The sequence below is a fragment of the Canis lupus genome, chromosome 1, assembly GCF_003254725.2.
Source record: "Canis lupus dingo isolate Sandy chromosome 1, ASM325472v2, whole genome shotgun sequence".
NCBI lineage: Eukaryota > Metazoa > Chordata > Mammalia > Carnivora > Canidae > Canis > Canis lupus.
This window is the reverse complement of record NC_064243.1, coordinates 90,887,928-90,904,681: the sequence shown is the minus strand read 5'-3', so window position 1 is coordinate 90,904,681 and position 16,754 is coordinate 90,887,928. Positions and strand designations below refer to the sequence as shown.

The 16,754-nt window shown below is 42.9% G+C and overlaps 1 protein-coding gene across 5 annotated transcripts in view; it reads right to left on the bottom strand.

Moving 5' to 3' along the window:
• The window catches only part of SMARCA2 (SWI/SNF related, matrix associated, actin dependent regulator of chromatin, subfamily a, member 2), a 175,119-nt gene that overhangs the window by 102,383 nt on the left and 55,982 nt on the right, over positions 1-16,754 (bottom strand). For all 5 annotated transcript variants that reach the window (XM_025423415.3, XM_049092459.1, XM_025423418.3 and 2 more), the window contains exons 11-19: positions 15,958-16,088; positions 15,674-15,731; positions 13,501-13,601; positions 12,185-12,332; positions 8,392-8,555; positions 6,490-6,556; positions 5,703-5,813; positions 2,748-2,990; positions 1,039-1,152 (exon numbers count right to left, since the gene is read on the bottom strand). In XM_025423415.3, the coding sequence (XP_025279200.1) occupies positions 1,039-1,152; positions 2,748-2,990; positions 5,703-5,813; positions 6,490-6,556; positions 8,392-8,555; positions 12,185-12,332; positions 13,501-13,601; positions 15,674-15,731; positions 15,958-16,088 (1,137 nt within the window). The remainder of the gene's footprint in view (positions 1-1,038; positions 1,153-2,747; positions 2,991-5,702; positions 5,814-6,489; positions 6,557-8,391; positions 8,556-12,184; positions 12,333-13,500; positions 13,602-15,673; positions 15,732-15,957; positions 16,089-16,754) is intronic.

The following is a 16,754-nucleotide window of genomic DNA, read 5'->3' as shown; positions in this document are numbered from 1 at the left end:
ATGAGGATAAAATTGAGAACTCAGAAGTGTATGGTTCCAAAAATATGATCAGAAACATTAAACTAATACCCAAACCAAACTAAAAAATGTAGAGTAAAGGGGTCAAAAGACATTCTAAAGCACTGAGAAGTCAGTGTGCAAAATGTGATATGAAAAAAATACCTGCTTAAAATATTCACAGGGACTTGATTTAAATGGTGCAGGAAAAAAACCATGACCAAGAATAATTAGATGATGTGCCTGCCATTTGCAGGAACTCTGTTTTTCACTTAACTATCAGAAGAGTGACATCATAAGCATCTCACATGCATTAAATACATTTCTAGGAAAACTGCTCAATGTTTATGAGGCCTTTTGAGGATGATGCAAGCCCCAAACCCATAACCCTGCTTGACTCACTAGCAGATCAATTCTGTGGCGCCTGCCAGAGTAAACTTAACAAGATTATCACTGAAAAAAAGAAAATCTAAAGTTAAAATATAATGTCAAACTAATATAACATTGAGTTGATGTCAGTTAAAGATAAAATGTCGGGATGCTCGATGAATTTGGTAATTTTATAAAATCTGGCCCTAAAGTTTTGGGAAACCAGGCTGAAAATACTGAAATGTCACTTCTCTCTCTCTCTCCACTAAGACCTCTAGCTCCTTCTTCTTCTTCTTTTTTTTAAAGATTATTTATTTGTTTATTTATTTATTCATTCATTCATTCATTCATTCATTCATGAGATACACACAGAGAGAGAGGCAGAGACATAGGCAGAGAGAGAAGCAGGTTCCCTACAGAGAGCCCGAAGTGGGACTCGATCCCAGGACCCCAGGATCACAACCTGAGCCGAAGGCAGACGCTCAACTGCTGAGCAACCCAGGTACCCCAGACCTCTAGCTTCTAAGGAAGAAAAAAAGTCCTTTATGCTATTTCCAAGGTACCTGTGACTAAAATTCAAGCCTGCTGTTTCAGAAACACAATTTCAGACACACGTACTTGGGAGATCGGCAGGGGGAAAAAAACCACACAGCTTTTGAATTTGCAACATACTTTTTCTGGCAGCTGGGACTCAACTTCTTTCTTCAGCCTCCTCAGTAAAAATGGTCTCAACACCTTATGTAGACGCCTGATGATCAATATGGTTTCTTCTTCATTTAAGTCCACCTACAAGAGAACCTCAGATGAGTTGGACATGTTGCTATTGGTTTTTTTTTTTTTAATGCTGTTTCATGAAATAAAGCTTTAGGGTTATGTTTATTATTTTGTTGAGATATGTGATTGAAATTTTATGTACATTAAGGCCAGGTCTCTCTCTACCTGGTATGCACACCCCAGAATCCTCTTCCCACATGCCAGCTGGTAATAAAATGGCCTCTTAATGGGGGTCTTTGTCATAATGTGGAGTTCCATGGAAAATGGACCAGAGCCACCAGTCTCCCAGCTGAGAATTCTTTTTTTTTTTTTAAGATTTTATTTATCTATTCATGAGAGACACACAGAGAGAGGCAGAGACACAAGCAGAGGGAGAAGCAGGCTCCCTGCAGGGAGCCCGCTACAGGACTTGATCCTGGGACCCCAGGATCATGCCCTGAGCCGAAGGCTGATGCTCAACCACTGAGTCACCCAGGTGTCCCCCAGCTGAGAATGTCTTGGATATGACTGCAACAAGGCCTTACTGAAGACTGAAACAGAACCCAAATAAAGAGGCCATAAGTTCATGTGCTCTTACTCAATGTTGGAGCATTAAGTTAGGCTCCTAACTTAGATCATCTCGATGCAGAAACACACCAAAGCAACAAGGACATAAAAAGAAGAGAGTAGACCGAGTGTATGCTGGTGGTGCATACCGCTCTTCCTCACTCTTCTTCCCTCTGCCCCATCTTGTTCAGTCCTCCTCACACAGAACCTTCTCTAGAACCTCTTATGCCACCTTTCCCTATGAGCCTCTAGGGGGCAGACTTGATTGACGTTACTTTCTACAAATGGGCCAGCCAATGAATTACTGACAAAAGGCAGAGGTCCTTACAATGCACTTGAGAATTAAAGTGCTGAACATTCCAACATAAATGTCCCGAAGGCTTTCTAAGTGGCTTTTCGTTCCCACAGTTGAGAAACCACTAATCAAAAGGACAGGTGCCCATTTCTTTTCTTGCAAAATGGCCTGTGTCTTCCTTTCATAAATGAGCTCCAAGAGGAGATAGATGATCAGAGGAATGAGAATAAGAAGCATGGCAACGGGTACTCCGGGATGTGAGGAGTATTGCTGTGGACACAGAACTGAGGTTCACACTAAAACCGGAAAAAAATGAGTACTGAAAGTTAGTGTGAGCTAGTGCAGTTTCACACACGAACTCTTCACAGGGAAACCATTTATAAAGAGAAGCCCAAGTTTACTACAAGGAAATATTTGCTTCAAGGTTTGTGTTCAGTTGGTTCGGTTGCTCTAGTTAAATTGATTTAGCAAATATCTTTCTATTCATCCTCCCTGTGGCCCATTTAGATAAGCATCCCATCATTCAGGACGGTTCTCTAGTGGCCTGATTAACACGTCGGCAAAAGACTAAGGATCCTAGACTCATCACTAGATCCATTTTCTTAGGACAGAAAATAACCCTGGAAAGTGAACACATGCACCCAACGATGAGTGTTTAGTTGTCAATCACCCTGTGGGTTTTCTGCAGCTCTAACATTCTCAGCTTTGGGTTCTTTACATTCATTTCATTGTCATACAGTGGAAAATACAAAAGTTAGACCAGTACCCTTTCTCCAGTCATGGCAAACGGGGCATTAAACCACTGTTCAAATGTGCTGCAGCTCTTAAAAATGGTAGGGAGGAGGAAGTTAAGGAGGGCCCAGAGTTCTGGGAGCTTGTTCTGCAGTGGGGTCCCAGTCAGGAGGATCCTTCTGGGGGCCACATAGTGAGTGTTCAAGACCTGAGTCAGCTTGCAGTGGTGATTCTTCATTCGGTGGCCTTCGTCCACTATCATGTATTTCCACCGAATCTGTAACACAAGAGGAAGGACCAACACACAGTGAGTGAGGGAAAATAAAACCACTTCCAACAGGCAAGTGGTAGCATGGAAAACCAAAGTAGTCATACTTGGTACATAATATGGTGTGATTCTTCTTGGGATAACAAAAAAAATCTCAACAGTCTGTTTCCCATACCTGATAGATCATGTGATATACCATGTGATAATGGGATGTCAAAGTAATGATGTTGCTTAGGGACCATGTGATTCCAAATTGCCCTTCCCAAAGAAGGGAACTTGGATCCAGAATGAAATAGTTGGGCCAGGACTAACTAGCTCCCGTGTCTCCGCAACCAATACTCCTTCTATTGATGGCATACCATGATGGCTCTACCGGATGTAGAGCTCGTGCTGCCTCTGCTCATAGCAAGAATAGAAGAGCAGATTTTCTGCTTCTCCACTTGAAGCAGAAGTTAATGACTGATCTTCCAAGATGGCGACAGTCGGTACTCATAGCTGAGATGCTCTGGCTTCATGCCTTTGCTTCTATTGTTATACGGTTAGGGCTTGGCTCAGCTCAGTGTTCTTTTTTTTCTTCTTAATTTGAATGAGTTGCTAACATTTAAAAGTTGGAATACTTCACATAACAATCTGAACATTCAGCTTCTCTTAAAAAAAAATAAGGCCTGGCAACCTGGAGTCTCTCAGTTCAGACATATGCCTTACCTGCCAGGTCCTTACCTGCCAGGTCTAGGATCACTGTTTTAAGATGTCTAAAATGAAAGCATATACTCACTGGCAGTGAAGACCACGCTAAAATATCATTCCTCTGTTTTTGCCAGAACTTTGGAATTAAACACAATCTCATTTCCTAGCATGACTACCACTTGAAAAATAAAGAATGGCCATATGACATAATCTTCCCTCCTAAGTCTACATGCAGGCCCCTTCCTCTCTCATAACTCACCCTTCAGCCCTCTTCAAGGTCACTGGTCTCAGATTCTTTAAGTGAGAACAATGAGGAATGTCCCACTAAGCCTATTCATTCCCTACAAAACAGTGGCAATGGCCAAGAAAAGCATCTGGTGCTCAGATGTCCCCGGATCCTGCTCCAAAGCTCCCAGAGAGAAAGAGAGAGAGACTAGCAGAGTATTCTAGATGGTCCCTGCCTTTCTCACTACAAGTGACAGTGAAATCGGGGGAAAAGAAATATAAAATCTTCAGTTGGGCTGAGATGTTTGGGCAAAAGAAACTACCATAGCTTTGTTGTTGGGTTTTGTTTTGTTTTACTCTTCCTCCACCATTTCTAAGAAAAGTGTTCATAAGCATGAAGTTGTATGGACAATTATCCCAAGCTTACCAATAGCATAGAAGGGGCCAGCAGATAAAAATGTATTTAAGCAAACAGTCTACATCTACTTTCCTAATTCAGCTTACGATCTAATAAAGAAGGAATCAGAGAGGACTTCGATTCTGCTAATTTACTCTTTTGCCAATTGGGTCTTCCGCTTGGACAAAATATCACTACCCCTTTCTATAGATTCATTTCTCTAGCAACACATAAAAGCAATTCATCTCACTACCAGGCATCTCCGATGAATTCTGAAATACATATGCAGAAGATGTGATAGGATTTTTTTAAAGGATCTCGAATGTACAAACACATTCCCGTAGTAATATCGAAAAACATGTCATTTTCAACACTGCCAGATTCATCTCTGAGTATGAGGAGCAGGAACACAGCATTGTTGCCAGTGCCATCTCAATTATTAAACCTCTCCTGGGAGCACACTTCCTATATGTTATCTCCTGTGATGCCATGAAGGGAACTCTCAGTTCCCTGAGCAAAGGTTTAATGCAGAGAGAGAACAGATCCCCGAAACAGCTATTCTGTTCAGTTCTGGCCATCACTTCGTTTCAGATTATGGCACTTCCAGAACACCACGGGGCAAAAGAAATTACTGGAGGAAGAAAAATGAAGTATCCGTGTCTAGCCCCACCAAAGAAGGTATTCTGAATGAATGCATTAGGGGGCAAGGTGATAAACATGAAAAAAAAAATTTTCTATTTGCTGGCCAAAGGACAACTTAAGAACGTACAAATTAGGAGACATGTATGTTGCAGGTAGAAAACAACTTTTTCTCAGCTTCAAGTGAATAGTCACAGAAACAGCCTGGAGTAATCCAAACAATGGCCCATTATTTTACCAGGGAAAAAACCTAAGACAGGAATAGCACCAAAGCTGCAGCCTGGACAAATGTTCACATGGAGAAGACCATATGGAGAGGTGCCTACTCATCGTTGGAGAGACAAAGGCACAAGAGGAATGAAGTCATGCTGCTGACAATAACCCAGGGCTACAAAAACAATTATTTCTTCCACAAGCACGTTCAGGGCCGTTGGAGAGAAAAAGAGCTGCAGAAGGAGCCCAGGTGAATTTTTTTAAGAGACATAAACTCAGTAACTGTGAGAGGCTAGGTTAGAGAACCAGAATCAATGACATATGCAAAAAAAAAATAATAAAAACAAAAACAAAAAAACCACACACACACACACACACAAAGAAAAACCAAAAAAATATATATATATATCTGACTCTGCAAGAGATAGAAAATAGAGAGAGAGAGAGAGAGAGGCCATCTAATGATCAAATTATACCAGTGAGTATAATTTGGGGAATACTTTATACTCCAGTGCAATGGTCCCATAATTAGAGGTAAAAGATTTTTTTTTTAAACCTACCTTTGCAAGAATGTGCTTGTCTTTGATAATGTACTCATAAGTAGTCAAGAGGACGTTGAATTTCCCACTCCGCAGCTGGGGTACAAGGGAGCGACGCATTGCAGGGGTGCCCTGAATGCAAAAAAGTGTATATATATATATATGTAGGCATATACATTACCCAAAGGAAGTAATGTGTACATTTTGCTTCACTATTCATGGCTTAATGGAGCCCAGACACACGACTGAGGATTGCACATCTACGCATTATCATACACAGATCCATTATCCACGACAAAGTGCTTGGCAAAATCGCACACATCTGGATGCTTTTCAGGCCCTTTACAGGCAGGCTTTCCCACTGAAAACTGAGGGTGAGGGGACAGCCGGAGAAGGAAATTACAGCAACCTCGAGGTAGCAGAGAACCCGCTGCTCGGCTGAAAGGCTCCGTTTCTACGGGAGCGTGCAGCAGGCAGCCCGGGTGCCCGGGTAATTGCCGAACTTTGCAGGAACAGCGGGCATGGCGCGGCGCGAGGGATGTGCGATATTTGTCATTTGTATTACTCTCATCAGAAACCTCGCAATATGATAATTAACAATTTTCTTCTGCATTTCACTATCTGAAAGTAATTATGGTTTATTACAGTAATCTTCTTGGGATGATTAACTCACAGTGTTTGGTACATGATGTACATGACAAAACTTTACAACCAAATACAGTTCACAGATGTGCATATGGGAGGAAGAAAAAAAATTGGGTCTATTTTTTGCTTTTCCACATTTATATATAAATAAAGCATTCCAAACCTTGTAAGAAATCTTCACCACAGAAGGAGCCCATTTGTCAAATTCATATGTCCAGTTAGATAGAGTCCTATAGAACAAAAAAGAAAACATACAGAGAAAAAGACATTGGCATAAAAATCAGTGGTTAAAAAGATGTTCTTATTTATGCTCAGGCCTCACCTGGAAAGGGGCAAGAGAATATTAAGTATTTCAACTACATACTTCTTTGAAAGGTGTGGAAATAAGAGATAAGTGGGGAATAAGCTGCCCCCAAAGCATGACAAGTTGTGTTTGTGAGTTCATAAGAAATCTCATAAGAAAAAAATAAAATTGGGCAGCCTGGGTGGCTCAGCGGTTTAGCGCCGCCTTCAGCCGAGGGCCTGATCCTGGAGACCCGGAATCGAGTCCCATGTCGGGCTCTCTGCATGGAGCCTGCTTCTCCCTCTGCCTGTGTCTCTGCCTCTCTCTCTGTCTCTCTGTGTCTCTCATGAATAAATAAATAAAATCTTAAAAAAAAAAAAGGAAAAAAAGAAAAAAGAAAATTAAAAAATGAATAAACATGGGGGTGGAAACCCTTAATTTCAATATTGAAAACAGCAATTGCCCGAGTGATTTGGTGATTCGTTAAGAACAACCACGTAAGTCCTCAGAAAAGTTGAGTCAGGAAAAAGAAATGACAGAAGCACATGAAAATATTAAATGAATCTGTCAAGAAGAAGCAGGGGAAGAAATACAGAATGCCTTTTTTTTTTTTTAATCCCTGAAAGCATCACCATAATATAGGAGTCAGAACACACAAAACACAAAGAGCAAAATATATACTTGAATCGGAGATACAATTCGAAGGACATCTAAATACTATGGATTTGCATACTATAGATTCAGAAGCCTGCAGACACTCCTCACCTCATGTAGACAGAATCTGCAAATGCTAAGCCAGAATCCTGGTTTTTTTGTTTGTTTGTTTGTTTTTGTTTTGCAAGGACCAACTCTGTATTGGCACCGAGATCTACAAAGATCTCAGTGAACAGAAGTGCAACCTAACAGCCACAGCCAGAGACACTACCATCGGAGGAGGGCGGTTCTGAACAGGTAGTCCTCCTCTGAGGAGAGTCTGGGAAAGACCTTGGAGGGAGCGCCCTGGCTCTGGGCATTGAATGGAGACCAGCAAGACCTGTTCTCCTCGAGCAGTAAAATCGCTGGCATTGAGCTGGTCGTACTGAAGGCAGTTTAATTCAAAACTCACAGTTATGACTGTGATCTAGATTCTGCTTTAAAAGTTTGTACAGTTGGGCAGCCCGGGTGGCTCAGTGGTTTAGCACTGCCTTCAGACCAGGGTGTGATCCTGGGGACCCAGGATCGAGTCCCATGTCGGGCTCCCTGCATGGAGCCTGCTTCTCTCTTTGCCTGTGTGTCTGCCTCTCTCTCTCTCTCTCTCTCTCTCTCTCTCTCTCTCTCTCTCTGTGTGTGTGTCTTTCATGAATAAATAAATAAAATCTTTTAAAAAAGTAAATAAATATCTTTAAAAAATTGTACAGTAAGGGTAGATTTTGAGAAGACATCCTTTTTGAATAAGGTAGCCTTTTGGAAACAGGACAAGGCAAAGGAAATCTTTAAAAAATATAGATATCGAAACCTTTCTGCTCCGTGAACCGCTTAAGGGGTGATGACAAATAAGAGCCAGCTGTGCAGCATGCAGGCTGTGTAGACTACGGTGTGGTGCTAAGGGCTGATACAAATCACTCTATCCCATGTTTAAAAGAGACCGGGGGTGGGAAGTGACAACCTTAGTCCAGATTAGACGCTCTTGGTGATCTTACTATGTGCTAAAATTCTGCCTTAAATGAAAAACAAGGACAAGCTACTGATAGGGCAATCTACAACCTACAGAACGGTAAGTACAGAATAAATGACTTTACTTACGAAAGGGGAACAATGATGAGATAGGGGCCATTGAGTCTTTTGTGCTCCATCAGATAAGTGATGAGTGCAATGGTCTGTATGGTCTTCCCTAGCCCCATTTCATCGGCTAAGATCCCGTTCAAATTGTTATTATACAGGGAAACCATCCATTCCAGGCCCTGGAGCTGAAATGAAGAGTAATTGCTTCAATTATCCAAGATCTGCACAGGTAATTAATACTAATACAACTCAAGTGAGGCTGTGACTTCTTAACTCCTCGGTGCTATACGTCGGATTTCCCACAGTAGGAAAGTGGGGGAAGCACCAACACAGAAAGAATTTAAAATATGAGCCTGTAATCATCCCTGCTGCTTGGCAGGTGCTAAGTGTTAATCAGATTTAGAAATGACGGGCTGTAGCATACTGGTGGGATTTTAAGCAGCTTTGCTGCTCATCCCTACTTAGCATTTCACAGTATATGACATTCCAGAGTTATTATAAATGAAGAAAACCCAAACTAAAATCCATTCCAACCACTCCAAGAACAAAAAGCCAATGTGAGGATTAGAGACAAACAAACCAGAAGGCAGGTTTGGCACACAGATCAGAGATCATTAGAAACAGCCTTCTTGGCAATGAAGCACCTCCCCCAGAGGGTGGGATCCCTTCAGTGAGGAAGCCGAGTGACCAGGGAGCCAGGGGTGCGCTGGGCCCAGAGGAGTACACTTCCTGATGGAGAGAGAGTTCCCGGGCATCACAGGGAAACTCGGCAGTCAGGGGGCTCCCCAAGGGCAGCCCACTGGAAGCTGACTGCCTGGAAACATGTCCAACACATTTTTAAAGTACAAAAGCCCTGCACCAGAGATGCCACTTTGGACGTAAATACAAGAAAGGTTGGGTGAAGATACAAATCTGTTCCACTTCCGTCTCCCAACCATCAACGCCAATACCACCACCATAGCACAGACGTTGGGTTTAAATGGAAGGAACAATTCAATATACTTCTTTATTTTTACAATATACATATTTACATATTATATATAGTTATGTATACATATTATATATTATGTATTACATAAAGTTGAGTATATGTAAATATGCAAATATATAAATACGCATATCTGCTCAAGTCAATTTAGCTTGCTAATTAAGTTATACTTAGGGAAATGTTCATTTTAATTTGTTTTCTGTAAGAACAAAGTGAGTAATTCAATTATTTTCAATATTTATTAAATGATTGTTCTGGGCAAAGGACCATGCAAGCAGGTACAGTAGATGGATGGATGCCTGGCTATTTAAGATGCATGGCTCCATTCAGAAGCTTGCAGTCAAAGAGGAGACAAATGGCGTTCACATACAAACATGTACCAGGAAGTGGCTGAAAGTACGTGGCATACGTATAAATACATGTAATATTATTTAAAATTGTTCTGGCACACATTATACAATCCCACTGAGCAGAGGTTTTCTTAGGGAGAGTGCTGTAACAGTCTGCAGAAATACTTTCATAAGCCACGTGGGGTACCTTGTACCATGCAAGACTCTAAAGCACCCTACAGGATTTTGAAGAACGACAGCACACTAAGACATGAGAGAACCAGGAAGAGCTCTGAGGGACTGGGCAAAGACAGAGAAGGGTACAGGGGAAGTGATTGGAAATCACAGGGGCAGGCAGGATGGGCCGCATGCCTGCGACAGGACCCTGAGACCACCAAACCTTTAGGGAAAGTCAACTAAATCCCAGAAACATTTGGACAGTGGTAGTAGGATTTTTTTTTTTTTTTAATGAAAACTGGCAAGGGGCTGAATTTTGCATCTGTGTTAAACCCAGATAAAACAGAAGCATAAACTGGCAGCAGAGGAGACTAGAAATTCACAAAAATTGTGGGAGGTGACTTGGATGTCCGTAGACCCTAGAATTGGATGGAGGGTTTGGGTAGCGAACCAAACTTGTGCAACTTGCCCAGGAGGCAGCAGGAAGACCCCCTCTATGTCAGGGTTATGTAACCATTAATGATACAAAAACTTTTCCAGGAGCAAAGGGACAGAAAGCTTACTCCTGAGCAGAGTGATTCAGGTGGGGCACTGAGCCATAGTCTGAATGGGTTTGTGAGAAATGGAAAGGATCTCATCCGTCAGAGGCGGGAGGTCAGAGTCCAGGAAGAAGGGAGACCGTGTAGCAAAAGCACGGCAGGGGACAGACACGGAGGCATGCTCGGAAAGTCTACAGCAGCCCAGCAGAGGGACAGAAGCATGAAACGCACAGATGGAAATGGGGGTAATTGGGTTTGGAAAGACTGAGGACAAGTGATGAGGAAGGTGTTGGATTGCAGGAAAAATTAAATTGGCATGAAAAGCAATCTATGAATAATCCAAAGAATGCATCTTGCCTGCACAGACCCACAACAGTTTATTAGAACTGATTAGGAGTTAGCATCTATGTCAGGTAGGCCAAGTACAATGAAAACAACACCCCATGAAAGCAACATGGTCGTTGGAGAAAACGTGACCTTACTACAGCCGGCATGGTGGGCTCCAGGGATATCCATTTTCAGGACATCCCCGAGGTCAAAAGCAGTCCTGTAATATCACTAATGGCATTATGTGCCGTTCACATCATGTTGACATGTTCACTGATGATGCAAGAGCAGCAGCGGGTACAAACTGCTGGCACATTAACATTAATCGAGATGGGGCTGTGGCAATAGTCACTGGACCCTGCACCCCCACACAGTGGCAGTGAGCTCAGTGCCAAGTGTTAAGAGTTTAGGGGAGCCGGGTTCCAAAAATTTGGAGAACTTTAAGCATATACTTCCTAAAGTATATTCCGAAAGACACTAATTTTACAGGTGGTTAATAGGGGACATATGAACAAAAGTTATTTCACTGCAGGATGCTGCTATACAATCATCGATTACACGTTTATTTTTGCAGAGTGGTGAATGTGCTCATGCACACCAGGGATTACCAGGAGGGGTCACTGCCAAGGTGCCCACATAGGTCTGGTTGGCTCAGGACAGTCCTGGCTATGCCTCGTATGAATATGAAGGGCCCCTATTTACTCTCATAAGCATCCGAATTTGCAATAGTAAATTATATGGCAATTCTACCTCCAGGTGATACTATTTCTCATATTTATTTGACCACAGAACTATCTTTCTTTTTCTTTTTAAGGTATATCATGAAGCAGACGTTCCCAGGAACATACTTTGGGAAACACCAAAGTGGTGGGAGGTAGAAGATAGGAGCTGACCTTATTCCAACAAATCAAGTGAAATGTCTATTCTGTTTACAGGACACTTTTCATCAAAGCTCACTGTTTCACTGTGTCTTAAAAAAAAAAAAAGCATAAATGTAGACAGTGGGTCCTAGAAGCTGAAAATCCATGGAATTAAACTAGAGCCAGCACCGAGGTTTTTAGAGAAATACTTCATTCACCTCAAGACGAGGCACAGATGTTCCCTATACTCAGAGTGCGGCTGGGTTTTCCATTGCAAAGAGATCCCCCCCAAAAACCATTCCAAATGTTAAGCCCATATTTCTTAAAACACAACTCATCCTAAATTCATGAAAGAGAAAATGGGTATTGCCCTGGTACGATGGTAAAATAGAAGTGTTCCAAAGCAAGAATTATAGGTGCGACAGAGAGAATCATCATATTATAAGCAATGTGACCCTAAATGCCTCACCATCATCAACCTCCTTAAGCAATCCACTTACACATGTGCAAGACACACTTACACATGTGCAAGACACACATCAAGTTAGGTAAGGGGCCATGACCTGCCAACAAGGCACAAACCCCAACAATTACCTGATAATGCTTCAGGGTCCCGTTAATGAGGAGGGCAGACTGCTTCTCCACCCGCTCAGAGATGGCATGGGCCACCGTGTAGTAGGATTGAGAGCCTCTGGCACTGTACTGCATGCTGTACTCATCGTCCACGTCCTGCTTAGCTGTCCTGAGACAGAGAAAGTGGAGAATCATCCATAGATCACATGGTGCATGAATGGCGAGCCTCACACAGCTGCGGTAAGTATGGTTTATTTATTACCTCCTTCATGTCTTCCAGTTAAAACACGTTATCGGTAGCCCTCACAAGACGGGAGCAAGGTAGACATGAGCATCACCCCATTGTATGCATGTGGGAGAACTTCAGGCTCACAGGGGTCAATTAATTTGCCTGGGCCACGTAAAAGGTGGCAGAGTCAGGACCTGCATACAGGCCCGCCTGACCTCAAATGACCAATATTAGCATGAGCCGCATCCCTGCAGATGAACTCGCTGCCAGTGAGGCTGTCCTAGGGTCCCCAGATGCAAAGACAAATCCTATCCACAGAACACTGTCCAAAACTTGCCTGACACATGAGGGAAGGAGAAAGATGACCAGAAAGATGGGAAAGAGCAGGCCAGCTTCCCCTTCCTAAGCCTTTCTAAGGAGCTGGTGTTCTACTGCACAGGCAGGAAGAAGCCACTGGAAGGTTCTAAGCCTTCAGTGAAGGAGGACCAAGAAAACCAAATTTCCTTGTGTTGGGCCTGCAGCCCCAAAATAAAAGAAGAAAATATTACAATGCCTATTTCTGCTTTTTATCTTTTTTTAAATCTCGTCACTTTAAAATGTTATCTTGGGACACCTGGGTGGCTCAGCAGTTGAGCTTTTGCCTTTGGCTCAGGGGGTGATCCTGGGGTTCCGGGATTGAGTCCCACATTGGGCTCCCTGCATGGAGCCTGCTTCACCCTCTGCCTATGTCTCTGCCTCTCTTTCTCTGTGTCTCTCATGAATAAATAAATAGAAAATCTTTAAACAAAATAAATAAAACAATTTAAAAAATAAAAATAAAATGTTCTCTTTTGCAATCATTTCCCCCAAGTTGTCATATTAGAGCTACATGAGCAAAGAGCTGACATGGAAGATGGCCGGGGTGAAGAATGGAGCTGGCACTCGGATCTGGGAGGAGGATGGGGTGCTGAGGGGTTCTGGGGTACTGTGGAGATCACATGGTGGGGTGGGTGCTGGCTGGCAAAGCGGATCTGGGGGGAAGGGCATTTCTCATGGGTGCTCAGATAATCCTTCCAGATACTCATGACACACATTTTCACAAGGAGAAAGAAAACTGAGCAATACACACTCAATGATCTGCTTGGCATCCTTCTCAGAAACCTCTTCACTGTTTGGATCCAGAAGAATTTTCTCTTCTGTGTCCTGCCGACTGGACTCTTCTTCCTCGTCCTAGGGAGGGAATAAAAGACACGGGAAGGATTCCATTTCAACAAGGGAATCTCTATGACTGGCATCTTCTGAAAAGAGGATGAATGGTATTCAACTTCATAGAGTACATATGATTGAGGGAGGAAATAAATTTAACACCTATCTAACTCAGGTGATATGCCATTCCATTTCTATTTAAATCACTTAACAAGAGAAGAGAAGAAACCCTCTGAGGATCTGTTAGGACCCTTGCTCCCAAGAATAATTATGTAAACGTCATGGCAGATGGATATTTATCAGTTTGGTTATCAAAGTAGTCCTGCAGACCATATCTGCTCTCACCCAGAAACATTCTACAGCCTTCTCTCCAATGCCAGACTTTAGAGGCTAACTACTGCCCTTCTCATAAAAATGCTCTCTGATAATGGCAGTGGGACTGGGATGTCTCCCGTGCATTCAAGGTAGAGGGGCTGGAGCTTAAAAAACCCACTGCTTTGTGACAACTTCACATCACATATCTCTGAATATTTAGATTAAAACTGTCGATAACTTGGCAAAGGATTCATTACCTCCTCCTCTCACTGCATACTACATTCTGCTGATCTGTTTAAAAGCTTCGCTACAGCCATTATGTCCACAACCAACTGGTGTTGAAAGCTAAATCCTTCCAGATAATCCAGCAGAGTTTCTTTAAAAGTAGATTTCAAGAGAATTATGCTTCCCCATAACTCTTGAATGAGAAACTATGATGTGACATGATATTAATGCTAACAATCAAACCTATGACAACAGATCACTGAGATGCCTGGTGGGGAGCGGGGTGTTAGGTGAGGAATCAGTACAGCCCTGAGGAATGAAGCAGCTCTGAGCAGGGACATGACTCGCCAAGAGTGGTAGACTCGAGATAGGGACTTGGGTTTGTAGACTCCCAGGTCAGAGTTCCTTCTATTCCCAGCCACCTCGAGCTGTCTCCTATTGTCAATCCTGGGCTGGCATCGGTGGGTTCAGCAGCCCCTCTGTCCCTCCTGGCCTCTTGGACTCAATGACAAGAATCTTCCAACGGACCCATTCATTCATGTAAATAAGAAACATTTTAAACATTGATTTTTGTCAGCTTCAAATACCTCAGGGCAAACATGGCCTGTAAGAAATAAATAGCATGCAACCTGAAGCAGTTGCCTTTTACTGGTATGCTTTCTTTTTGAACATAACTTTTATTATTCCTTTTCTTTGTAAAAGTTAAACCAGTGTTTATGGTAGATTAACTTAGAAAAAAAAAAAAGGAATAGAAGAAAAGCAAAATTGTCTAAAATTCTGGTGAGCTATATGAGTGGCAGGGCTACTCTCTTTGAACCAAGATCCCTCTACACTGGTAAACAGAATTAATGAGTACCCACTAACAATGCTCTTATAAAGGAGATAAAATCTTCTTTTAATCCCTCTGTTTGTAATTATTACACATTTCGTAGTTGATCCTAAAAAAAACCTTCACTGCTATTTCTTAAGTTCTGTTAAAGGCAGCCAAGATTACCATTTTAGGTTCTAGATACATTTAGGGACTGTTCCCTTTCCCTTCTAAGACACCGAGAGATGTGCTTCTCTTTGGGGAACGGGTGTATCCAAGGAATTTAAACAAGAATCACATTTAAAGAGAAACTGAGAGGATTGATAACCTCATCAAACCAAGTGTGGGTTGCCCTTTCATCTAAGCTTCCAGACTTATAATTCTGAATAGATTCCTAGGACTAAAGGACCCCAGAAACTTTTTGGGGGATCAGCGTCAGCATGAACCAGGTAAGGCAGGGTATCACCTTCCCAAAGGAACCTATCTCCAGTTCTCCCCAGAAGACCTTTCCACCACTTCCAGTATAATGCCAGCTTCTGTTTTCTTGGTTTCACCTAACTGTAGAATTTGTCAAGTTCCACCACTGGCCAGGAGCCCCAGGTGGGGTCACTGCCTCGCTGGGCACCCACTGTCACAGCTGTGATCCATGCTGAGCTCCAGATGTCCCCCAAAGGCCAACCCTGGAGGACCAGTGATAGCCAGACACAGGTGCTTCCCACATACACTCCACATGCAGATGCCTACATACCTCCTCCTCGTAATCAGAATCGCTCTCCTCACTGTCGGATCGAGGTGCAACTTCGTAACTTAGGGAAAAGAAGTGGGAAGGAGAAGGGACTTAATTTTTGAAATTATAAGACAATATACACACACATGACCCAACTAGCATATTCTAGGTACAAATGATCAATGTAGGTAATAACTTTCAACTATTTCCATGAAGGTCATGCTGTTTCAGTGCCAAGATTTTACGGGGACCACAAAAAATCGAAGAAGCCAAAAGACATCAATATTTCTGCATTAATGCCATACCCAGGGTTCATTTCCAACCAGGCATCCAACTGACTTGCTTTGGGTGCTTCTGGTCCAAACAGGACCTTGCCAGTTTCCGTGTGAGTCACTTTGACAGGCAGGTCACTCATCTGACTGCTTTCATCTATGGGCTAGAAAGGAGGAAAAAAAATAACAAAACACATATCACTGCTTAGTGTTAAAGACAGCCTCTCGATTCTGTTTCTCAGGCTTTTGGCTGCCCAGCATCTGAAACCTTTTTCCATGATTGGAAAGTTCATCACCTAATGAGTCCTGGAAGGAGGTGGGAGGCCACAGCCTCCTACTAAAGGAACTGAAAGCCCCAGCCTCCCTTGCAGCGAGGGTGCCAGCACCGAGACCTCAGTTCCATCAACTGGACACACTTACCAAGGCTCTGAACTAGGAGCTAGAAGGTCAGGGAAGCCGGGAGCAACAGGCGTGCTGGAGGGAGGACAGAGCACACGGCTGGGGTGTGCCAAGCTCCTGCTAATTCCCAGGGTCAGCCACGGCCTCGCTGACCAGCAGCACAGCAGAACACTGGCTGGGGCCTCAAAGCATGCTCTCCAGGCTCCCTGGAGATTCAATGGATTACCCAGGATCCTATTAATATTCTCCCTCCTGACTTAAATCTAGCAGAGTTTCATTTGTCAAGCCCCAAATAATACACACCACTCCCCAACACCTATTGCAAAGTCGTGGTTTCTGAGAAAATGGGAAAAGAAAAAGGTAATGTAATTTGTGACACCTCGTGAGCGGCCAGTATGAGCTTCTGTGGAACCACAGGGCCTGCTATCTAG